General features: G+C 41.7%; 1 protein-coding gene across 1 annotated transcript in view; it reads left to right on the top strand.

The window, feature by feature from the left end:
- The window catches only part of CTTNBP2 (cortactin binding protein 2), a 114,442-nt gene that overhangs the window by 53,349 nt on the left and 34,671 nt on the right, over nt 1–26,422 (top strand). The window contains exons 4-9 of the mRNA XM_041002162.1: nt 6,968–8,624; nt 13,417–13,620; nt 15,226–15,325; nt 17,393–17,543; nt 18,686–18,940; nt 24,611–24,728. Coding sequence (XP_040858096.1) covers nt 6,968–8,624; nt 13,417–13,620; nt 15,226–15,325; nt 17,393–17,543; nt 18,686–18,940; nt 24,611–24,728 — 2,485 coding nt within the window. The remainder of the gene's footprint in view (nt 1–6,967; nt 8,625–13,416; nt 13,621–15,225; nt 15,326–17,392; nt 17,544–18,685; nt 18,941–24,610; nt 24,729–26,422) is intronic.

Below are 26,422 nucleotides of genomic sequence, written 5' to 3' on the forward strand. Positions count from 1 at the left end.
TTCACTCCATAGGTGGCCACAACAACCAGAGCTGAGCTGACCCAAAACCAGGAGCTTCTTCCGGGTTTCCCGTGTGAGTTCAGGGTCCCAAGGCTTTGGGCCATCCTTAACTGCTTTCCCAGGCCACAAGCATGAAGCTGGAAGGGAAATGGAATAGTTGGGACACAAACCAGTGCCCATATGAGATCGCGGTGCATGCAAGGACTTAAGCCACTAGGCTACTGCCCTGGACCCTGTTTTACTTCTTAAAGCCGCAACTTTGGTTAATTTGAAGCAGTTCTCCTGATGTAAGCATGGAAGCTAAAGACTTTTCTATGCCTTCTACATTTGCTTTGTTCAGATGTTTTGCTTTTGTAATTCTAGCAACTTGTATTTTTATTTCTATTGAGTCCCTAATGTATTCTAATTTCCATTATGATTTCCTCTTTGTACTGTTTAGAAATATGTTTTATTCTTGAATGTTCTTAATATCTTATTATGACTCCTTACTAATTTAATTCTGCTCTCATCAGATCATTCTGGTAGGATTTTTCTCGAAATGTGCTGGTAGTTTTTCAGCTTCACAGGCACATCTGAAAAATATTCTCTTCTGTAGTTGTGAGGTGTTCTCCATGAATGTTGATTACAACATATAGTTCATGTAGCACTTTTCAGAGCTAGTACGTTCTTAATTTTTATGTAGATTTTTGGTTTTATTTTTAATATATATATTTAAAAGTCACATTATTTTGGGGAGAGCAGGCAGGTAGGGACAGAAAGAGATCTTTCCATCGACCGTTTCACTCACCAGTTGCCTACAGTGGTCACCACTGGACAGACCCCTATGTAGATGGCAGGGGCCTAAGGATTTGGACTTATCTTCTGCTTCTCTCCCCAAGCCATTACTAGGGAGTTAGATCAGTAGTGGGTCAGCTGGTGCCTGTATCTGAACCTGTAGCAGTTAGCGGTTTTACCTACTGTGCCACCACACTGGCCCCTTGATTTAGATTTTTCCTATTTTTTAATGAAAAGATCGCTATTATAAAAATCTTACAAGATTATTTCATATTTTTTATTTCAGCATTTATTAGTTTGCAGCTAAGCAAAATTTTCTTTATTCTGCTTAGGGATTGCTGAGCTTCCAGAATTTATAAATTTAATTTTCTTAACTGTATTTTTGAATCTTTTGGTCATTTTCCCCCATTCTACTTTTCTTCTGTATTCTGAAGAAATTTAGATCACTTTGTGTTGTCCTGAAAATCATTGACACACTATTTGATGACATTTTCTGTGCTTTCCAATTAGTGTTGCTTTTGCTGTTATCAAAGTTTGTTTGTTCTGCTCTCTCCAGTCTGCTAGTAAGTGCATTCACTGAACTTTGACCGTAGCTATTACACCTCTGTCTTCCATTGAACTCTTTAAATAGACTTGCCATTTCTGCTCGGTGCCAAGATGTCCCTTCATCATGACCATGTGTTCTCTGAAAATGGTTGTCTTAACATTCTTGCCTGCTAATTTCTGCATGCATCACCCTGAACCCAGTTTCTATCAACTAATTTTCTCTTGACTGCAGGTTGCTTTTTGTTTAACTTCTTTGCACACCTACTAATTTTTGTTTACTGTATAATGAACTTTTGGAATGATGCAGCATACGCTCTGGATTATGCTATTTTTTTTTAAATTTATCCTATTTGAAAGGCAGAGTCAGAGATGTGGCTAGGGGGAGAAGTGTTCCTTCCATTGATTCACTCCCCGAAGTGCTTCAGCTGTTAGAACTCCTCCCTTCCTTCCCGGAATTTGTCAGTTTTCTTAACTAAATTTTTGAATCTTTTGGGCATTTCTGCCCTATCTACTTTACTCTGCATTCTGCAATAGCAGAGGTTGGACCAGGCTGAAGCCAGGGTGAAGAGCTCAGCGCTTGCCGGTGTTCCCCTGTGCGTGGCAAGAACTCAACTCCCTCAGCCACCCCCTGCTGCCCCCTAGGGGCAGGGAACTGAAATTGAGCGCATACGCAGGACTTGCATCTAAACATGCTTATTCAGGATGCAGGCGTACAACTCTGCAACAAAACCAGCTTCTTAATAGCAGAGAGGTTTATTCCTGCACTAGTTCATCCTCCCCTGTCTCTTTAAGGGTCTATAAACCATTATGTTTGATGTTATTTCAAGAATTTCTAAATACTCTTCTTAGGAGAGACTTTAGAAGCTATTTCGCCATGACTGGTGTTCGAACTTTCTCTGATGCTCAAAAATTGTGGAATGATGCTCCACAACGGATTGTGAGAAGCACCATCTGTGTATTTAACTCGGTGTTCTGGATCTGTGCATGACTATTTTTTTTTTCCCAGAGAAAAACACATTGTGAAAGTCATAACTTTTTAAAACTGAATTAAAAACATGTTTAGTTCTGGCACCTGCTGTGTGCTTTATGTGCGTTTGTCATTTAATACTACAAAGTAGTTACCATGATTGTGCAAATCAGGGAGCCGTACAAAACTTGTCTTCAGAGATAACTTAGCAAAATCATGCAGCTTAAGATGTTTGGAAGGAAAAATTTATGGCACGGTCAAGGAAGTTTACTTACTTGAGAGGTAGCAAGACTAAAGAGGAGAGCAGGCAGAATTCTTTCCTTTGGTTCATTTTCCATATGTCCATGATGCCCAGGACTAGGTCAAGGCCAAAGTTGGCTGCATGGAATTCAATCCAAGTTCCCCACATGTGCAGGAGGAAGCCGATGACTTCATCCCTTTCCTGCTGGCTCTCAGCATTTGGAAATCGGAGCATAAAACCGGAGTAAGGAGCTAGACCTGGGATTTGGATATAAACATGATGATGGAGACAACCATCTTAATAGGCAATTTAACCGCTAGGCTAAATGCTTTTGTCCTGAAAAAAAATTTTTTTAATAGGAAAGCTTATTTTAAAATATGAAATAGCTTTATGTACTGACTAGAAGGAGCTTTGCAGAGAAATAAATGTTTAGTACTTATAAAGAACAAGGTAATAAGTGCTGGAGAGGTGGTAAGTGATGGGAGGGAATGACGTTACTGAAGGATTGCCTGACAGTGAACAGATGGAAACCTTTCTTGCTTACATTGAAGAAGGGCACGGCTCTAAAGCAAAGCTTAAGGGAAGAGACGGGAGATAAAGGGGGAATGTGTGAGCTTGAGTTTCGTTGATAAAAGAATCTGTAAGGTGAGCTGAGAGTCGGTGAAGTGGCGACAGGGTGGTGTTTTGGGGAGCACGGCAGAAGCGTGGTATTGGTCCTATAGTAAATTCCAGATGAAGCTGAGCACGGAGTTGGTGGATGCCTGGTGCTCTGATCTCCGTTAATTTGGACACATGTGTTTGTGGGTGTATCTGTTGTGAAGTGAAGGGATTAAAAAGACATCTATTAGTCTGAGCCAAGGCTAATAAGAAACAAGTGCTGGAAGAACAAAGATACAGAAGAATTATAGAGGCTTTCACTGTGTTGTTGTCAGTATAAATGTCTGGGATGAGTCGAGTTGCTCTCCACTTGGAACTCTTCAGTTTGAGTCTGATGTGCACGAGGAAATCATTGGGAAAGTGAAGTAGCCTGACATTCTGGGCACTGTGTTTCAGCAAGAACAGCTTGAGGTCAGTGGGCCACTGAAGGAGCACTGAACTGACACCTTCGGAGCCACATGACATGAGGGCAGCCACTTACCTGGCCTTTAGTGTAGGCTGTTCTTAGACTTCTACAATTAATCTTTCTACTTCACATGTAAATGATAAAATTCGTATTTAAAAATCAAGCTAAAGACCGTGTTTGTGCTTTTTCTGAAATTATGTAAAGACTTTTTTGAAACTACTACATTTTGAATTTTCTTGGTAGTTTTATTAACATTGTATATGTTTGGTAGCATCCATCTATTATGTGATGGCTTTTAGAAGAGTCAAGTATAATTGAGCCACCTGAACATAAATCAAATTTTCCTTGAGAGACCTATATGAATAGAATAAAATACATCCTAGGACAGCACTGCTGAGGTTCTGTGAAAATTCAGAAGTGATTTTCTAAGTCTTATTGGAATGCATGTGTAATTAGTCTCGAGAAATTCCTAATATTCTTGGTCACCTAGTGATGGGCTCCAGCCCAGTGGACTCACCAAATATTCGACTGAGCAGGAAGTGTCCCAGAGGAAGTGCTTGAATTGGGCAGCCAGGCATTTTCCCTGGTCTCTGACAGTGTGACTGTGAGGGAGATGCAGGTCTGGATCCACACACCTGACTGGTCATGAACATGGTACTTTCTTCCATGACTGATGCTGAGATCTGACTGATATAGCAACTGACCCTTTTTAGAGAGTGCTGAGAGAATGGGAATCTTTCATCCACCAGTTGGTGGTGGCCACAGTGGCTGGGGCTGGGTCGTGTCAAACGCAGGACCCAGGAGCTACTTGTGAGTCTCCACCTGAATGCAGGTGCTGAAGCACTCGGGCCATCCTCCACTGCTGTCCAAGGTCATGAGTAGAGAGTTGGGTGGGAAGTAGAACAGCTAGGACTCAGACAAGTAGTCACGGGATGCTGGCTTAGTCCACCATGCCACATGTTGGCACCCTTTCCATGCCTGGAACCAGGGAGTGCTGCCTTAATCTTGACAGATCACTGGTGGGACATTTCTCTGGTTGAGTAGGTCAGATGTGTGGGCCAGCCGGACTGTGCCACTGCAGCTAAAGGTGTAGCCTTTGTGTTTCTGTTAAAACCGTTTTCCCCTTGCAGAGTAGGGAGTGCCTGCAGGAATGGGCTAGGGTAGTATGGCTGTAAGGCTGCCTGTGTACCCACATGGTGTGTCGGTGCTTGGACATCAGCTGTTTCCGTAGGCAATATCTCATTCACTGGGCAATGTATTTAGCAGCTCTGTGGGCTTGTGCCAGGCCTTGGGGACACTACCATAAGCAAGTGTTGCCTTCCTCATGAAGTCATGTTCTAGGTCTGCAGGTGTGTACCGAAGGGTGGAAAATACAAGATTGAATTTTTTTCTCCCTACATATAACAGTCGACTTAACTCAGATACATAAAATGTGTTTCACAGTCTATGTAAACTATTGAAATATCTAATGTTCCTCCTTTTTTACTACATTTTCAAAGTACTTAAAGTGCTTCAGAATTTAAATTCAATTTAATCAAAAACAAATTTAAAATTGATTTCTTCAGTCACATCAGCCACGAAGTCTACACTGCTGTTTGCCACCAAGTTGAAAAGTGTATATCCAGGTTTATGTTTTCCTTTGTGACATAACATTTTAAAAATCTTTGATATTTGTATTTGAGTTAATCCTGTTGTGCTAACAGTCACACTCAAAGATTTTAAATTAATTTTGAACATCATTGCAAAGATTAGAGGAATACAGAGGCATGTATACTGTTCCTTTCAGCAAGGCAGTGAGGGCGGGCCTCATTGTGAAAATGAAGGTGCTGGTTGGGCAATGGCCTAGGGAAAAGCAAGAGCTGGCCTCTTCTGCTGCTGGGTGCTTTTGTGCATGTTAGGCAAACCTATCTGTTAGGAGAAAAGCTTTGGAAAGCTTCCTCTCTCTAGGTTAATCGCAGTTAGGAAATCTTTATTCTCTGGATAGCAACATTCTTAGAGGGTTATGGTCTGGTCAGCAAATCAGCTGTTTGTGAAAGAATAGCTGGACTCTGCAAGCAAAGGCTGGTCCAGCACTGTCCCCGTGTGCAGGTAGGTGGAGTCTGCACCATTCCCAGGCACATAGCTTGATGAATGGGGAAGGGATCAATTTTTTCCCTGACTCATCTCTGCCACTGGTCCCTCCTGGGCAGTGAAGACGCTGCATCATCTGGTGCACTGCCTGAAGGTGTTTGGAGGAATTACACACAGCGATTACAGCAAGCTCAGAGACCCTGAGCCAGAGTAGTGTTGTAGAAACACCAGGACCACTAATATAGCCACGAGGGCAGGTGAGACTGAAGTTGCAGACAGTCAGGCTTCAGGTTCAATGTCATTGATTACAGTTGTAGTGAGGTAAGATTTAATTCTTTGTAGTTTTCAGAGAATTTTTAATGTGTTATCTGCGCAACAGTCTGCCGAAAGCAGCTTGAAGACATTAGGTTATTTAGAGGCATTTTAAACATAAGTATTTTTTTTGTAAGATGCTTTTCATGAACTTTTTAAAGACCTCTAATAAATATGGCTTCAATTTTTTTTCACACCAAAATAAGATTTTAACCTTTCTTTGCTATGTACTTTTAAAATTTCTTCTTACAACAATTAGGGATTTAACTGGTCCTCTGTTGTCAATCCTTTCCATGATGCTATATTTTAAAAACTAGTTAGCTTTTTTTTTATTTGAAAACTTTAATTTTATTTGAAAGGCTGAGAGAGCTCTATCACCTGCTGGTTCATATCCCACATGCTGGCAAGCGGCAGAGCTGGGCCAGGACAAAGCTAGGAGAGGAGAGCGCAGTGCAGGTCACCCACACGGGTGGATGGAACCTAAGCACTGAAGCTCCACCTGCTGCCTCCCAGGACGGACCTCAGGCTCAGGCTGGAACCTGGACTTGGAATCAGAAGAGTGTAGGATTTAAATCTGAAATGGGATGCAGGCGTCACCAGCGATTCCGTCAGCACTGTGTCATAGGCTTGCGCCTCATTCATAATTTAAATCAGTAGTTTTTTATGTCAGTTAATCCTACAGAGTTCTATTTGCACATAGACCTTTCCAAATGCTCTGTTGTCATTTCCCTATAGTTAACCTTAATATATGTATTTTAAAAATTCTCTGTTGCAGCTTATGCTTTCAATGAGACCATTTGCAACTATTTTCTTGCTTTAATGAGTCTTTAAAACTGTTTTCTTTCTCATAATACACCTTGAAAATGTGTCATTTTTGTCACCCCTACCAAGTAACTATAAGAAAATTAATGCAAAAGACGCATTGAAAGCACTTCTGAGCAGAGGGGAGAATGTTCACTAAATTAACCCGGGTTTTCCTGAACATTTCTTCCAGCTGGAAATGGAGAAACTTGAGCTGCAAGCCCTGGACCAGGAGCACCAGAAGCTGGCCACCCGGCTGGAGGAGGAGCGCAGCAAGAACAGGCACGTGGTGCTGATGCTGGTGAAGGAGTGCAAGCAGCTCTCTGGCAAAGTCATCGAGGAGGCCCAGAAGCTCGAGGAAGTCACGGGCAGGCTGGAAGAGGAAAAGAGGAAGACGCAGGACTTAGAAGAGCAGCTGTCTGCCGAGCAGCGCCGAAGCAGCGAGATGGAAGCGCACATGGAGAAGCAACTCTCCGAACTGGACACGGAACGAGAGCAGCTACGTGCCAAGCTGAACCGTGAGGAAGCACACACCGCTGACCTCAAGGAGGAGATAGACAAGATGAAGAAGATGATCGAGCAACTGAAAAGGGGAAATGACAGCAAGCCCAGCCTGTCTCTTCCGCGCAAGACCAAAGATAGGCGTCTGGTTTCAATATCTGTAGCCACGGAAGGACCCCCAACAAGGGCAGTTGCTTGCCAGACAGACCCAACCACGGAAAGCACTGACCCCGTGAGGAAGTTGCCTCTGACTGTCCCTGCAAAGCCTTCTGCAGGGAGCCCCCTGGTTCCTGCAAGCACAAAAGGAAACGCATGTCCGCACGGTGCGTCGGTCAGGCCTGGTATTGACAGGCAGGCCTCCCACGGGGACTTGATCAGCTCCTCTGTCCCCGCCATCCCAGCTGCAGGTGCAAACAGAATTGAGGAGAATGGACCAACTCCTGGCTCCACGCCAGATCTCACCAGTAGCACACCCCCAATTCCCAGTGGCACCACCCAGGTCACAGCTCACATGCCAGGTGTGGCTGCCCAGAATGCTGCACCTGCCACACCAGGACACAGTTTACATTCTCCGTGTGCCACTGCAGCTTTGCACCCAGGCCTCAACCCACGCATCCAAGCAGCCAGGTTTAGATTTCAGGGCAACGCTAATGACCCCGACCAAAATGGAAACACTACCCAAAGTCCTCCATCAAGAGATGTCTCTCCCACAAGTCGTGACAACCTGGTGGCCAAACAGCTAGCTCGGAACACTGTGACCCAAGCATTGTCGAGGTTCACAAGTCCTCAAGTGGGGGCTCCCCCAAGGCAGGGGGTGCCCCCGACAGGGGATGTGGGCACCCACCCTCCAGTCAGTCGGACTGGTTTGAAAACTCCAGGTGGAACACGAGTCGATAGAGGAAACCCTCCTCCTATCCCCCCGAAAAAGCCAGGGCTCTCCCAGACTCCTTCTCCACCCCACCCCCAACTCAAGATTCCGATGGACAGCAGCAGAACCTCCAACGCAGGGGCCAAAATTGATAACAAAACTGTGGCTTCACCTCCTTCCAGCTTGCCCCCTGGGAACAGGGTTCTTACGGAGGAGAACCCCCCTAAGTCTTCCTCCCCTCAGCTGCCACCAAAACCATCCATAGATTTAACTGTGGCACCTGCAGGCTGTGCCGTGTCAGCCCTGGCCACGTCTCAGGTGGGTGCCTGGCCTGCTGGAATCCCTGGACTGAACCAACCTGCATGTTCAGACAGTTCCCCTGTCATTCCCAACACCATTGCCTTTCGCTCTTCCGTAAACCCTGTTAGTGCTTCATCCCGTAGGCCAAGTGCCCCACACAGCCTCCTGGTAACAGCATCAGGTAAAGGGATTGACATCTTACAGCCTTTTCTTTTTTTTAAGAATGTGGGCTGTCCTCTCACTTGCCTTCATTTTCTTCACATGACCTTGAAACCTTTTGCTTTATTTTTATTTTTTTTCATTTGAGACTTCCCTTCTTTATATCTTTCTGTTTTTATCTTTTTTCTTTAAATGCTCCAGGGTATGGTGATTCATCTTGCAGTATGAATTACGGTTTCATTGTGTTAAGTGCTTTCTTCTAGTAAAATAACCTGAACGTTGTAGTTGGATGCACATGGAGACCATTCATTTAGAGAGAAACTAAAACTCATGTCTCGGAGAGGAAGGCGTGTTCCCTCCTATTAAACGTTTGCTTCCAAGATGTTGGTATTCTAGGTTCTTATTAGGCTGTGTGCTTTCAAGTCTGTTTCTTGCGGGATACCATAAAATTCCTTTCAAGTCACAAGTCGCTCTCCCCCAATGAGCGTATCCATTAGATTTTCTCTGTAATCAGCACATCTTAAGCTTTCGGTTGCTGTAATGTTAGAGGTGGTTCTTGTGTTTACCTCTCGAAGATGAACTGTGAATATTCGTTAAGTCTTTGTTGCAAGTGTAGTTCCTTTGAGCAGCCAGGCAGCCCATAGAGAGCCATTATCTCATCGTTTGCTCACAGCTGGAAGGGAGGACACAGGCTCCGTCAGAGAAGGTTCCCGTGGCAGATGGGGGTTATGACGTCACTAAATGTGGATCTCTGCAAGAAAGAGGAACTGGAGCTTCTCCCTCGTGGTAGGCAGAGCTGGAGGACGCGCTAGTTTGTCATTGGCAAACCTGGTTTATTTCTTCAGGAAGCATAGATGGCTCTAAAAGAATGCCAGGGTGCCAGAGTTCTCTGGAAGCATTAGAGATGTGTCTGCCACCGTCAGAGCTTCATGGCTAGCAGAAACACTTGCGTCTAGTGGTGGGAGCTGTAAAACTTAGGGAAGGTTTGAGTAGTGTTGCATTTAGAACTGCAAGGGAAAGAGCAGGAACCAGGAAGTAGAACTCTGTTAGCTTATTAGCAGGTGATGAGGTCAGCGCATCAGGACTGAATGACTCGGTTTCAAGGCATCTCTTCGATGCCTCGAGGTCTTTGAGGGGTCTCAGGAATTGGCATCAGCCTGGATTTGGAAGTTAAGGCAGGGCTCCCTTGTCTTTGCCACCATGCCTATTGCAGCTAAGAAGGCCCAAAGCTGTCTCCCCCCAGCTGCTGGATCTGTTTATGCCTCATGAGCTTGTGCTTCCAGGGGTAGAAGCCCACTGCCAGATATTCACCCAAACCACCGCTAATGGCAGCCAGACGTGGGGGGAGAGCACATTTCCCACCCACCAGACATCTGTTTGCGTTTCCCTGATCATAAGAGCACCAAAGCAAGTGTAAGAACACAAGATTCATCCATTTCTTCCCTCTGGAGAACTTGCTCCCTGAGCCATTCGCATTTCTTCTGAAACATGAAAGCATTGAACCAAAAAATTTAATATTCTTTCCAAACCAAAACATGTCTCAAAGTTGACTGTTGATTTTAAAAACAATGCAACCACTGGACCCATGATGTCTCCAACTCCAAAGTCCTGTGTGTTCACGTCAGCTTTGATCTAGAATAAATCATTTCTTAAGTTGATGCACCAATGGAATTGCCATTTTACTGAGTTATGTCACTCTAACTCTATGGGTGACTTTTACAGACTTACGTCAGAATTTTAAATGTTTATAATGTTACAACTTCTAAATGAATGAGAATTTCTTGTTCCTGTCTAAACTGTTCCAATGAACAAGTTTCTGTTGTGAGAACAGAAGCTTAAATTAGATATCAACTGCAGGCAGCTGAGTTTCCATACCCTTGGATGTTTTTTCCTTCTGTTTTATTGCAATGGTTGTTCATTTGACACGTTTAATTGAATTTCATTCAAGACATTTTCCTTTTGTTAAACATGTATTTTTATAATGAGTCTCCATGTATGATTGGCTTAAAGGCTAAGAGAAAAAAACAAGAATGAACTGAGCTATGATATTAACCTCCTTCACCTTCTGAAGCTGATGCCAGAAGCTGTTTGCAGATTCTCTCCCTGTTCCATGGCATGCCCTGTCCATTCCCCTCCTTGTGGCACACTCCATAGATGCTCACTTACTAATGCCTGCATGCCAAGTGGCCATGCTGAGTGATCTTCCTCTAACCTCATTAGAGTAGTTGTTTGAGTAGATGCCTGCTCTGTTGTTCCTTAACTAGTGGACTACATGTTACTGGTTTTTGTTTTTTAAATCATGGATGTGATTTCAGATATACAGTATAGCTTGTGGTAAAATTTTCGTTTTTCCTCATATGATAGAGGATTTGTGAAAAGAAGTTTCTTTCTGCTAGAGAAAATTGGAAATTATGGTGAAGATTTGAAATTCATAAATGTAGATATAAAACATTTTTCTAACATATTTTAAAAATATATTTCAGTCCTCTAAGAAAATAAGCAATGTGGTATGTCTTCTTCTGTACTTGTGTATGAGAGAAGGCCAACTCTGACTCTTGGGTGATCTGAATACTGGGAACCATGTTGAATGAACTGTTTTATCTTTCAGCATGTGTAAAATACCAAATCCCAGGAAGTTTAAGCATAACTAGATATTTCCATAGAAAGCAGTTGAAAAACTCATTGGAACTGTTCTCTGCCATACCTAGAATTGTGATGAACAAGGAAAAATATCAATAAAATCCCAAAGAATAGAAAAATGTCTTAATATATGGGTGTTGGTATTCATAAGAGAATATCAATAACCAGGACCCCTTGTATAAGACCACAAGGCAGAATGCTATGAGAGAGAGAGTGTGTGTGTGAGAGTGTGAGTGTGAGAGTGAGACAGAAAAGGATGCCCAGAGAAGGGGGCAGAGAACAAGTACACACCACGCTGCCTCCTGTTCCCAGAACCAGAGTGTCATGCATTCCTGGTGCCTGTTTGCTTGGCAGTCAAGGTTTCATACCTTGGTGTGTATAATTTCTCGGTTAATCATTTGTTTCTAATAAGTATTGATTTAATTTTTGTGGGCCTGTTTTTTGTTTGTTTTTAAGAAGATACAAAAGGTAAAATGTACCAGAGAGGAGCCTTCTTGTAAGTATGAGTAAAAGTACTACTTTTGTAAGAACAGCTAATGAACATTAGTGGGGAAATATTGTAAAGCTTAGATTAAAAATTGAAATGTCTGGGCATTTTAATTTTGTAAATTGCTGTGGCACCTAGAAGGTAATAATGGAAAATTATTTATGAACTGAAATAATTGATGACTAAGAGATGATATCTAGCTTTTAATAAGCAGTAATGTTGAACTTGTATAAATGGCTTGGTTTTATACATAAAGAATTTTTAAAGTACTGAGAAGTTAAGTTGATGTGTATCCTGTTAGTATTTATTTAAATGATTTAAGGCTAGTAATTTGGGATTCAAAGAATTGAAATTTTATATATGTTAATATAACACCTACATGCCCAGAATATTGTCCTAATATTTATATAGCGTATCTTTCTAAAGGATATCTTACATTAATTTGCTGAAAGTGTGCTCAATCGAATGAATTTGCATACATCTGCACAACAAAATTTCTGAGAGGCACTGAGGCTCCAATCAGGACTGGGGAACTTTCTGCCAAGGGTCATTTGGATATTTCTGACATAATGTGGGGGGTATATGAAATGAATAACTTAAAATTAGCCTTCTTGACTTTTGAGTCCCACATGCTGTTGCCTCAGCAGGGCCAGACCGAGTGATTTCCTAGGCCATACATGGTCTGTGGACAGGCATTGCACATCCCTGCTTGGAAAAAATTAAAATGATTCCTTGAAAGCTCACTGATTTTTTTTTTCAGTCTAAAAAACACACACAAAAACCCTATGCATCACATTAAATAAACATTTTTACTTTACTGTTTTTACAGCCTTTTGATCAAGGAAGAATTCAGAAAATTTTCCATGCTATATGCAGCCGACTTCACACACTTTCCAGATTCCCGCCTAAAGCTGCTAAATACTGATGAGAAATATCTAACTATAATAACTTACGTTCTTTGTTAGCACTGTTAGTGTCCTGATTGAGAAGTTGGGTAGAAGAGTTGTAAAGATGGCCAGGTGACTTTACAGTCTACAAAATTGAGTACTGCTTATTTGAACTATTGTATTCTAAACTTGCTTATAAATACTATATTTCTGTTCTCTCGGTACTCAGGAGTACTTGACGCTCATTGCTGTTAGTCCCAAATAAGGCAATTTAAGAAATGTTAACAGACTTCTTGACAGTGATTGGTTCATATTGATTTATGTAAGATTTTAAGTACCTTAGAAAAATCACTGAAAAAGGAAAAATATTGCTTACAATGAATCCTGTCTTTTAATTCAAGGTGCCAGTTGGCTTTTTTTTTATTGGTTGAGGGAATCTTTGTATAATGAAAAGACATTTTTTTGAGATCCTTGAGATCCTGAAAGGAAACTGAAACTTTGAATATGAGACAGCTGTCTCAGCATCCTAAAACCAGTCACTACTTTAACACTTATCAGTACAAAACTGACAACTAAAATGATCTATCACTGTGTTAATTAGCAATAGCTAGAAGCTCTGAAATAACAGGATCAACTCATGCTAAGTCAATATTAACAGACTGAACCTTCTAGAAAACACATAATACTCTAAGAGTACATGTTCATCATGTGTGCATGTGTGTGTAATTCAGAAAAGAATGGATAATGTCTGTCCCTTGTCCTCGGTCCCAGTCTCTAATGATAGTCACTTTAACCTACAGGCTGGTCACCCTCCCTAACCCCTTTCCTAATGAGTGGTGGTCCTGCCCCCCTGGCTGGCAGGCCCACCCTTCTTCAGCAAGCTGCTGCCCAGGGAAATGTCACTTTATTATCAATGCTGCTTAATGAAGAAGGACTGGACATTAATTATTCCTGTGAAGATGGCCATTCTGCCTTGTATTCTGCTGCTAAGAATGGACATGCAGGTAAAACAACAAGCTCTTCCTTCCTCATCTCCCACACACTGGAGGATGGGCAGGCAGACCCATCACAACTGTTGTCAGTAGCCAATACTCAGATTTCAATATTCTCTCATCAATAGTAATGGATAAATATTTTTTTCAAATATATTTTATTTGGAAATAAAAGGGTGCCAGGAGGGAAAGAAGTGGATACAGACATCTTCTATCTTCTAGTTCACTCTCCGAGGGGCTGCAACAACCTAGGCTGGATAAAGACCAAGTCAGGAGCCGGGAATTCCACCTGACCCATTGTGGTAGGCAGAAACTGGAGGATGTGACCATCTTCCCTGGTTTTCCCAGGCTCAATAGCACGGAGCTAGATCAGATGGAAGATGCCAACATTGTAAACCATGGTATAACCCATTACTTCATGATAAAGCCCTACTAAGGAATAATTGACTTGACATGAAACTGTTTTAATAAACATTAGCAAAATTCCAATTGTATCCTTCCTTACATCAACACCTAACTGCAGCCAGTAAAAGGTAACTATTGTCTTACACACAGTGAAACGTATTGTGTACATAGAAGCCTCAGATCTAGTGACTGTAAAGCCCAATATACAATGGAGCCCTCTGCCTGCAGTCTCATTGGTTGGATGAAGTAACCCTCGTTGCTGTATTAGAACTACCTGATGGGGGAGGAATCACAGCATCAGAGCTTAGCACGTGTTGCTGTGAAAGAGATTTTAGTAGTCGGAGAAGGCCATTGGTCTAAAGCGGTTCTATAATTGGAACAATTTGAATTTTAAGAGAACTGAGAAGTCATGTATTTCTAAATGACATATTCATGAAGACCTGGGATTATTCTTTAAAATGCAAATCCTAAATTTCATAGACTGAAACATATGGAAGTAGCGAAAAATAGGTTGTTTGATTGCAAAGTTAAGATAGCATTGCGTATGTGAGCCATATGATTGCTGATCAATTCAGATGGAAGAGTCTAATGAACTAAGATAGCTCATTATTTTCAAAGTCCTTTAGACTTTTCCTTCTAAAGCACTTCAAATAAGGAAATTGAATCTACTAGTTAGCACAAGGAAGGACAGTTCTGGATGATGCTTAAATCTGAGTTTGATGATTTCCCATGGGGTTTCCCTGAGCTTCGTTCATGGAGTTACATACAGGAAGCACAGCATTCACAAGCAGTATGATTAAGTTAGAAGTTATGAAGTAAGAATAGATGTAAGTACAAAGGAAGGTATTTCAATTTGGTAAATTAACGTGGTTCTCTGTCCAAAAACACTTTCTGGGAAGGCTGATGGAACAAATCTGGTAAAGCATTTTCTGGAACATGACATTCCTTTTTTTCATCAGCAACTATTCCCCAAGCACTGAGAAAAATCCTGTCTCGGTCAGTGAGTCTGGGTTGTTAGCATCCTTAAGACTAGAGGCTGCATTCCCTGTGAAATAGTCCATGGCATCGCACATATGCCATGATGGGACTGTGAGATGAACTGCACAGGGGAAAGGCCCTTTGGGTATAAAACCTATCTCTAGCTCACATGTAATTTGGTTCCTCCTAACTCTGAATGAGAAAATCAAATGACTTTTTATTGAAAATCCATAGACTGTGTGAGATTGCTGCTGAATGCAAAAGCCCAAGTCAACGCTGCTGATAGAAACGGCTTCACACCCTTGTGTGTTGCAGCTGCTCAGGGACATTTCAAGTAAGTCCTGCTCTTTGGTCTTTGTGTTGTTTGCATACATGTTTAGTTCTAGTTGACTAGATAAACTGCTTAAAATCCATTGGTAAGCTGACTGTATGGATTTTGAAAATTTAAACAAAACAGGATCCTGAGTCTATGTCTCTTGAGAATATTTAAGTAAAGGAATTGAACAAGAAGAACAAGCTCTGTGCAGCCACCCATGAGAGTATTTGCTTCTGAAGAAGGTAATTTAGAATATATCAGTGCGTGAATTATAAGGCCCTGTTGAGCAATATACTTTCTTCTCCACTCTAGTCCAAAAGCCGTTATCTACTGATGATAGCATCAAAGTAAAACATGTCGTTATGTATAATATTCTCAACTTTGTATGGTGGTAACTTATTCCCATTTCTTGCTTTATTTAAAACAAATTTTTTGAAGCAGGAATTTTGTCTGCTAAAACCAAGTTCGGTAGAAAGACAAAGAGACCCCCTGCTAATTAAATACATGTGACTCATCTGATTTCTTTAGCAGCTTACTAAGTCAGTAGATACCAGCATGACTTTTATACATCCAAAGACATACTTGAATAGTAAATTGGAGTATAGCTGTGTTACGTGAGCTGAAGTGGCAGGTTGAAGGGAATGGCAACTATTTTCAACTTTTTAACCCAACTATCCTAATAGAAATGGTCATTCATAAATGACTGAATTCTTGACATTTTTTAATATTTTTGTATCTAAAATGAGACACAGGAGCAGGAGCCCAAGAACTTGGGCCATCTCTACTATTTTCCACAGTTCATTTTTAGGGAGCCAATTGGAAGCAGAGTGCCCAGGTCTTGGACTGGCACTCTGTTACGAGATGCCACCATTGCAAGCCATGGCTTAACCTGCAGTAACACAACACCAGCTCCTAAACTGTTTGCTGAGGTTTGCATTAATGTCAAATTGTAAACCAAAAAATTAGTATTCATCCTTAATTATTGCATTTTTTTCTGTCTCTAACACACAGCTCACCACCATGAGTATGTTCATGAGAACTATACATACTGATTTTGCTATTCCTTTTCAGAATATCTCTAGTCCCCTAAAAGAGATTTGCCCTTCAGGGCTGATATTTTACCTTTTCCTGCAGCCGGATAGTCTGGAAGGTTATTTACTAAGAATACGTAACAAAGGAATGGAGGCATGGTTTGCTCTATCCAGAACAAGAGCACCAGGGAGATCTAGGATTCCTTAACTTAAATGGATACAATATGCCTGCCTACCAATATGTAGCTTATTCTTAAATTATGTGTATACTAATTATTGCCCAGGAGAAAACACACACACAAAAAATCTCCATTTTAAAATCTGAGTCACTTGTTAGTCTGATGGTGATTTACCTTTCCTGTCTAAATTTCTTTGCAACTAATTTACAATCCCAAGTTCTCGGTGTTGAGGTAGGTGTTTATAGAGTCACAAGGTCTTGGCCCAGTTTCTTTCTTGATTCTCCGGGCAATGAGTTTTTACTTGGTTGTCTCATTCTTCCTAGTCCTGCTCCCCTACTTTGGGAGTGGGCCAATCCCTGCTGTTCATCTCTCTAAGGCGGCCCCTGTCCTCAACCATCCTGCTGTGTTGCATGGTGTCCAGGTGTCTACACTGCTTAAAGTGATTTCCTCCAGGGAAAATATCAGAATGACTCAACAGCCCAACTTTGTCCAAACTTCATCCTATTTTAAGCTAGAGATAGCACATATATCAAATATAGTGTTATCATTCATCCTAGTAAGTTAAACATACTCCATGGACTCCAAACTTTAAAGTTGGTTACAGAAAAATGTTAACCCAGGTCTAACATTTGATCAAACCCATTTTAAATTCTTATGGGAATAATCCAGTTTTGAGAATCCAATATATTCTCAGGCCTGGTTTTAAAAAGAGCATATAAGGTTTCGAAGATAATTGAAATATAAAGGAACTGGTGTACTTAGAGATACAGACTTTTGTCGGCATTAATTTTTATATTCCAGATGTTCAACAAGTGGTGGTTCACGTCAAGCCAGATTGTATGTATATATGTAACTAATCACAATCTTGTGTCTAGGTGCTTAAGATTATTAATTGCAAATGATGCTAACATCAATCACGCTGCTGATGGAGGGCAGACACCTCTACACCTGGCCTGTAAAAATGGAAATAAAGAATGCATCAGACAACTGTTGGAAGCTGGAACTGACAGAAGTGTACAAACCCGAGTGAGTACCAGCTTTTTTTTTTTTCTAGCCATAACTATAACTAGAAAAACACAGTTGCTTTTCCATATCCATGAGGTTCATAGTCTTCAGGCTCTGTGACTCAACCAAACCTGGGAAAAATTGCATGTGTAATGAGCAAGTATAGACTTTTCTTGTCATTATTATAAATAAAGTGTACAAGAGGATATGCATGGGCCATTTTATATCCCAGGGTGGGGTCCTGGAATAATCCTCCATTGTATTTAGCTGTTACCCTCCACTGTCTAGGTTAGGATGGAGTTTTGCGTTCCTGGCTCCAGCCTCACCCAGCCCTGGCTGCTGCAGGCCTCTGGGGAGTGTGTCAGAGCAACTCTTTCTCTCCCTTCTGTCTCCCTCCTTCTCTTTCTTCCTCTCCTTCTCCCCCTCCTTCTTTTCTCCCTTCTCTCATTCTCTTTCACATTCTCATTCTTTCTTGTCTTTGTCATTTTGCCCTTTAAGTAGATTAAAATAAAATAAAAACAAAGATGTAAAATTCTATCTTAAAATTATATCCTAAAGATGAATTTTACATCACCCAGCTGAATGACAAAAAGTAGTGTGGCATAAAAAATGTAAGTCACATCCTGTATTATAAAAAACACTGAACTCCAAGCTTTCAAGTGGCTTGTAGATGAGCTAAACAAAATCTTAAGCAGATGCTCAAAATGTACAGACATAAACAATATAACTGATAATCTTAAGGGTATAAATATGTCTTGTACGTTTTAGTAAATCAAAGCAGAATGGGAGGTTGAAAGATTTTTTTCTTTTCCAATGTGAGTTGTGTAATCTTTTTAATGTAAATTAGGGAAGGTTGAAAAGCACTTGCTTTGTTGATTATGTAACACTTGTACTCCCAGATTTTTTGCTATCAATATCCCTGTTTACAACAGTATATATGCATATACAGGTAATTTCCACAATTGAACTGAATGTTGTAATGTTCAAAACTGTTACATTTTATAACTAAAAAATGTTCAGTTAAAAAAAATCCCCTTAGGGGATTAGATTCCTGTCTTTGCCAGTTCGGTGGCCCGTGCACTAGAACTTCCACGGATGAACTTTAGCGCTTGTCAACATTTGCACTGTCATCCAGTCTTTCTCTGTGGTCATTGTCTTTTCAGGATGGCTGGACACCCATGCACACGGCTGTGGACGCTGGTGATGTGGTCAGCCTCAAGCTCCTCATGTACTACCAAGCATCAGCTCGGGGAAACTCCTTGAAGAACGCCAACCCTGCATCAGGCACCTATGCCTTGGATCATGAAGAAGGGAGTCCTGAAGACTGGGCCGAGCCTGTTGTTTCTGCAGACCTCATTAACCAAGCTGACAGGGAGGGCTGGACTGCTGCCCACATCGCTGCTTCGAAAGGCTTTAAGGTGTGTCCGGGAGCAGCCAACCCCACTGTGCAGTGGTCATTGGATGCTGTTCACTGAGTGTGTTTGGATGGGCTGACTGGAGACTGAGTGGTGCTATTGCAGGAGAGGGTCAGCTGCCAGGGCAGGCTGCCCTTTATCCTCTCTAGCAGATATTTAGGATAACGCGTGTAAGATTTATCATAAAATTCACTGTATATAGAATTTTAAGACCCAATGTATGAACAGAGGGAAAAATTGTTTTGGGGGGGAGTTTGTTTGTTTTTACTATTCATTCCAGAATGTTCAGTGAATAATGCCAAACCCTTGTTTGTTTTGAGCAACAGTGACCCATTGACAAAGCCCTGAAGGTAATTTTAATGTAAATGTCACCAAGCAATGCTATGTATTCTCCATCAGCAACTCTAATATGTTGGCTTTGAGCTCTTTTCTCTCTCTGTACTTTCTCCCTTGAGCTATGCTGGTCCCCACACTATTACTCCTAGGATTCTGACCTGCTATCTATCTTTAGCCCTATGTGAGCATTTTCTGAGTTTACCCAAGAATATGACAGTTTGTAGGACTTCCCATGGATGACATAAACAAAAAAGGGATTTATTTTTTAAAACATGTATTTCATTTATTTGAAAGCCACACACACACACACACACACACACACACACACACACACACACACACACACACACAAAGTGGTGGTTGAGGAGTTGAGGAGGAAGACATTGACAGAACCTCCTATTGTCTGGTTCACTTCTGAAATGACCACAGTGGCTAGTGTTGGTCCAAACTGAAGCCTCTCCCGCGTTTCACCTGTGGGTGGCAGGGATCCTAACACCTGGGCCGTCTTTCTTTGCTTTCTCGAGTGCATGAACAGGGAGCAGCAGAGGAAGTAGAGCAGCCAGGACTTGAACTGGCCCCCTTATGGGATGCTGGCATCACTGACTTCATCTGCTCTACTGCAGTGCCAACCCACTCCTTGATAACTTCCCAGTTTCCCAACAGCCTTATTTATGCCACTTGCTGCATGTAATTTTTTAGGTGTCACCTTTTCTGTTTAAAGGAATGTTAGTTTAGGTCATTATGTAATAACCCTACTGTTGATCATCTAATTGGTCAGTAGCCCTTTTACCAAATAGCTCCAGTGGGAGCATTCCTGGGCCACTTAGCCAGTCTGCTACAGCTCATTTGTCCTCTCTTAATCTAATCACATCACCAGATGTTTGTCTTGATGTGCTCCATCTTCCCAATGTAATGAATGTAAATGATCAACATAGATCTGGATTTTGTTGCTTTGTAAGTGAACCTTGACTGTGTTGCTCACTTACTCTGCCCTTGGGGGCCCTCATGATCTGTGGCCTGGCTGCATTCAGAGTCCTCCTTTCCAGTGTCCACCCTCCTCACATTGCCTTGTGAGGACTCTTGTAACAGGTGGACTCGGTGACCTAATTCATTTGCTTCATACTGTCAAAGCTTCTATGACGATGACAGTCCTGTTCTGACCTCAGTTCTCTGCAGCATACACGTCTCCTCTCCCAGTACATGCTGTGCTCTGACAGCATGTGACCAGCTGCTATGCAGGCATCCTGTGCTTGCACTCTTTCTCTTGTCTTGTATCAACCATTCCATTACCTCACATGGCCCCTTCTCCTGCCTTGAGTCTTCTCTGCCTGGAAAATATCTCAGCTTCAGTCTTGGCTCCTGGAAGATAGATGTGGCCAGGGCACTTCTCCACACTTGCCTTATAGAACTTGTACTTGATCAGCATGGTTTGCATGCCTCTCTCCCTGTCCACCTCCTCCAAGAAAATTGTTTTTTATCTTTGGGTGTACTGTGCCCAAGACCATTTTTGGCCTGGGTATCTGCTGAGTCGAATTGCTTAGCCCTTCATGCTTATGCAGCTAACTTCATCTTTGGTCACTCACACCTAGGTCAGCCTTTTGGCTTGTGCCAACATTTTCTAGGTGAAAGGTTTCATCTCTTGCCCAGTAAAGCAGCAGATACTCCCTTGTCCTGGCATTGCTCAGCCTGAATGGGCCTTATTTGTACACTTGGCACACTGTTTTACTTTCTCTCCCCCTGCATATTATCACAGGATCGGCTCCTTGCATGGACTTTGATTCTACCTCTAGTGCTTTGAGCTTGGGATCTCTACTTAGTCTTCCAGACACTGGGACTTCACTTCTCAGCTCTCCTTAAAGGAGTGTGCAGAGACTGTCTGCTATTTCTCACTGACTCTTCTGTCCTTCCTCTGCAATGAGGATCCCTGGCTTTTCTGCAGGGCCAATAACCACCTGGCACAAAAACTCAAATCTCCAGCCTCTTTAGCAGGTGGCTATAGCAACATTCCCCCCATTCCCATAAAGGGCGTGTGAGTAGGAGTGAATGCTGTAGCATGCTTTGATCTCTGTTACAGTGAATGCATGCGAATCTTAATAAGATGTGAGCTGAAGTCTATTCATCAAGCATCCGTTGTTCCATGTCACTTGGCTAGGACATTCTGCCCGATTTAGGCCTTCTGGCTCCTCTCATTCCACCATAAATATCAATTTTCTCTCATCACTTCCACAACATCCCATTAAGTACTTCTTATACGCAAGTCTAATTCTCTATAGCACTGTGCATTCTGTCCTAAGATCTGGAAATGCCACCTTCTTCATCGCACTTATTTGTGAAAGCTGGTGTCCAGCATCCTTTGAGTCAATTTTCACCTTCCTTGTGTTTGTGGAGCCAACACAGCTGCAGAATTTGCACTTGTAGCGGTGTTTGAACATCCTTACCCTCAAAGGCTCTGATAACCCACACTTCCTTTGACAAAGTCACTGCTTTTAATATTGCCCACTGACCCACCAGAGCAAAATAAGTAATTCACTGTGGAGATCAGAAGTCACAGCATAGTAATTCATCGTAATTCAAATATGCCTTATATCTTTAGTCATTTCTATTGGTGACTTGAAGTAATACCATCTAGAAATATCCTGGCATGGGTGACATTTATACTGTAATACCTCAGTAGTTAACTGAATATTTGGTCTTTTTTCTAATTGGTAGTAACAGTGTTGATAAAAAATAATGATGACTGCCAATAGATATATTGAGAGTTTAGTGCATACCAAAATTGTAAGAGCATTATAAGCAGCATCCACTTAAGTCATATAACAACTCTGAGATAGAGATATTTGCAACTTACGTAGGGAAACTGAAGCAACAAAGTCAGTTTATCAGCGGCTACAGACGTAATCATTTGTGTTGGCTGGAATTAGAATCAGATCATCTGTGGCTCTTACACAGTGTTGCTGCAAACATTGACTTATGCATAAATGTGTTCTTTTTGTCTCTTGGCATTTTGGGAATTTGCAAAGTTTAGTTTTCAGATTGTACTCTATTAAAGCTTCTTAGGGTTAGTCAATATGATATGAGCTTCTCATTAAATGTATTAACGTAATGCTTTTGTACATATGAGTACTAACAGTTTGCTAAGAAGTATTCTTTGTTTGACTTTGTTGCCAGTCAGGTCTTGGCATAGTGATTTCTTGAATGTCAACCCCAGAGCCAGGAAAGCTAGACTCGGATGGGCAGTTCTAAAGGGCGTGTCCCCCTGACCTGGGCAGATAAAAGAATGAGAAGCAGGGAATTTATTGTCTCCATTTACAGGCAGATGATTTTTCATTACTTGGGAGTCCTCTGGTCCCACTCCTCTGTCCTTTTGGACTTTTATTTCCCTAACTGTAAAAACAGATCTCTATTTCAGCTTCTCTCTCAAACTAGCATTAGCCTTCTGTTTAAATTTTGCTGGTTCGGTGGTTTTAGCACACTCTTTGTCTTTCCTTTCTGGACCTTAGAGATCTATACTTTCTTGTGAATTCACTGTTGCCTTAAAAGGATGCTTGGGGAAGTGACTGAAAGTCACGTATTTTCCTTGTAGGAGTAGAAATTGATGTGACCATGTTGGGAAGCTCTTTGCACTATATTTTGTCATGGATGAGATCCATGATCTATGTACCCACATCCCCGCACTGGTACATATGCCCAGCATGTGTCCTCCTGAGGATATGCACCAGAAGCTTACTAGTGGACTCCAAATGTCCACCTGTAAGTGAATGACTCAGTAAACTGTGGCATGTTCATATAGCAATATTGGGAAGTATCCGGTGCGTGGGCTGTTGAAGATCTATGAATCATTTTGTCTGGCCCTGCCAAGGCACCTGTCTAGGTGGAATTTGAAAGTCAATAAAGCTAGAACAGGCTAATTTTTAAGTTGATAATTTTGTATGGCCCATGAATGTTGCTATGAATATCCAGAAGTTCAAGAGCGGCAAAAAAAGGTCTCCTGCCCTGTCGTGCTACACATGAATTATGACTATTCCAAACACATGCACAAGTCTTAGAGACTTAGCATTGAATTCAGAGAACCAAATATAGAAGTATACTTAGGGTCCTACACTAATATGGTTGAGAAAATAGTTAAACCAACCTTTAATATTGAAAATCAGCATACTTTGGAGGTAGAGGAGAGTGGGTAAGTGGTTGAGCTGAAACATAAAGAAACCTCTGCTGTGGCCCTTCCTTGAGTAACTTCAGTGGGCTCGTTCTTGAAGCTGTTCACTTCTCTGTATTTTTTACATGCGGATTTTATGTTTCACTAAGGATTTGAAAAAAAAAAAACGGAAGTATATTTTGCAAAACCAAAGGAAGTTCCACACCAAAATTAGAGAGGGGTCTTAGGCTGCCTGTGTAACTACAATGTCAGAAGTAGGGGTGTGAGTGTGTGTGTGATATGTGAGGGATAGGGGTGTGAGTAAGGGAGTAATGAGAAGGATGGATGTTGCTTGTTTGAGTCATTAATTCCTTTTCATGTTTTCTGCTTCTTCTGGAAAATTAGTAAAGAAATCCTGAAGTGGGATCAGTCGACAGAGCAGCATTTTCATGCAAAATCTTGCCATGAATTTGTTTGTTAATGTATATATTTTATACTTTGCCTTTGAAAAATTGGTGAGAAGACTGTTTCCTAGTTACTAATTTTTGAATGAGAATTATGCAAGAAGGAGAAAAAGAGAGCAAGAAGAGGAGACTGTAACTTCAGTATCTATTGGAGATGTTTTTCTAAAAGCTTGATCCACATAGAGTGCACTTTTTTTAAGTAAAAAATAAATAGGACAGCATATGATCTCAAATGCACTTTATGAAGTTTCTGGGACAGAAGTGGGAAAGTTGGAGCGCTGCCCTTACTTCACCTTAACTTACCTTGCCTTATTAAAATCTCAAATATAACAAGGCACATCCGCTTATAACAAAAGTCTTTTTTTATCTTATTTTTTCAAAGTGCCTTAACAGCATAGTGTCTGCTGAAGGCAATTTTATTCTTAATTTTACACTGCAAACTGATGAGTAAGCTTAATCCCCCCCACCCCGCCCCAGACACAGAACAGGCTTTATTTGGAGCTATGTGATTATCTGTGGTCCACATTTAGGTGAGGCACTCTTTGATTTGCATTCCCAGACATTCTTTACATTGATCTGAGATGAATCTGTGTGTTTGGATTGCTGGAACTTCTGAAATAAGGTTTCTAGCTGTGATTTCTTGATTGGCTTGCCACAGGCAGCTGCCTTTTCCCCTTGGACTTTGCATTCCGTTTAATTTATTTGGTTTCAGAGATAATCGAGTGGTTGTCTTTACAGCACTGCCTAGAACTCCTATGTAGGCACAGCGGGCTGGAGCCAGAAAGGAGAGACAAGTGCAACCGGACTGTGCATGATGTTGCTACAGATGATTGCAAGCACTTGCTGGAGAGTCTGAGTGAGTGACACTTGTCGTCTTTTCCTCCTGAACTCTGCTGGTCCCTGTGTGATGATGGGGAAAATATGATGGCCACTATGGTTTTCTTATCCTCTTCTTCACTTTTTCTGAGTCTTGGCTATTGGGACAAAAAACATGCGTAAGTGTGGCTGGGATTTGTTTATCCTCACAAAATGACTTTTTGCATAAGCAAATTACTGTTCAAGTCTTTTTATTGGACTGACCCATGAAAGCAGACTAAATAATCATGGCTTTTACCTTCTATCTTAGATTGTCTTTGTAGACTTTAGACTGGTTGGTATGTGTGCTCTGTCTTGGCTGTTGCTAGGAACCTGGCCAGTGCCTGGCTAACCACCTGTCTCTGAGGATAATGGATGCTCTCTAGGCTGCTCTCCAGTTTTAACAGCAAATCCCCCTCAGCCTGTTTTAAGAAAACTTTACTTGCAGATTTTTGAATGTGAAGTTCCAGATCCCACAGAACCTTGTGACCCCTTGTGTCGAGAGTATCCATTAGTCTATTCATTCAGCAAGATCTATCTGTAGTTCCACTTTAAGGGAAATTCAGAGTTAGTAATGTCATAACCTTCAATGCAATAAAAGCTTGCATTTTATCAGGTGAAGGAAACTTCAGTATTGTAAAGGAAAATATATGTAAGCTAAATCATAGGAATTCACTAGGGGCCAGTTGTGGCATAACCGTTTCAGTCTCCTAGTGCAACACCATCATCCCATATGGGCATCGGTTCCTGTCTGGGAGCTGCACCTCTGATAATGTGTCTAGGAAAGCAGCGGAGGACAGCCCAAGTGCTTGAGCCACTGCACCCATGTGGGAGACATGGGAGAAACACTGGGCTTCAGCCTGGCCCAGTCCCAGCCAGTGTGGCCATCTGGGGAGTGAACCAGTAGATAGATTCCTATTTGTTCTATCCCTTTTCCTTCTCTCTCCATATCTTTCAAAACATAAAAATTAATTTTTAAAAATCACTTTAAATCTTTTTTTTTGTACAAAGACTTTATTCTTAGAATACTGCCTTCAGTACATTAATCTTTTAAATCGGTTTGTTGGCTGGAGAAATTCCTCATAGACTTTTCCTGAAATACAGTAATACTCTGCTAAAAATCATTTCTTTAAGACTTGTTTATACTTATTTGTAAGGCAGATTTATAGAGAGAGAGGGCCTTCCATCCACTGGCTCACTTCCCGAATAGCCGCAGCAGCCAGAGCTGAGCCATCTGAAGCCAGCAGCTTCCTCCCAGTCTCCCACGTGTATGTGGGGACCCAACTTGGCCATCCTCTGCTGCTTTCCCAGGCTGAAAGCAGAGAACTGGATCAGAAGTGGAGCAACTGGTACATGAAATGGTGTCCTTAGGGAATGCTGGTGCCACTGAGTAGAGAATTAGCCTTGAAGCTATGGTGCCTGGCCCAGATAAAAAAAATACCAACTTTTTATGTAGATCAACCAATGAGATAAGCATTTTAAGAATCTTTATTTATTTTTATTGGAAAGTCAGATATATACAGAGAGGAGGAGAGACAGAGAGGAAGATCTTGTATCTGATGATTTACTCTCTTAGTGGCCGCAAAGGCCAGAGCTGAGCTGATCAGGAGCCAGGAGCCGCCTCTGAATCTCCCAGGTGGATGCAGGGTCCCTAGGCCCTTGGCAGTCCTTGACTGCTTTCCCAGGTCACAAGCA

This window comes from Ochotona curzoniae, unplaced genomic scaffold (genome assembly GCF_017591425.1).
Source record: "Ochotona curzoniae isolate NIBS_2020 unplaced genomic scaffold, NIBS_Ocur_1.0 scaffold_2476, whole genome shotgun sequence".
In the NCBI taxonomy this organism is placed as follows: domain Eukaryota; kingdom Metazoa; phylum Chordata; class Mammalia; order Lagomorpha; family Ochotonidae; genus Ochotona; species Ochotona curzoniae.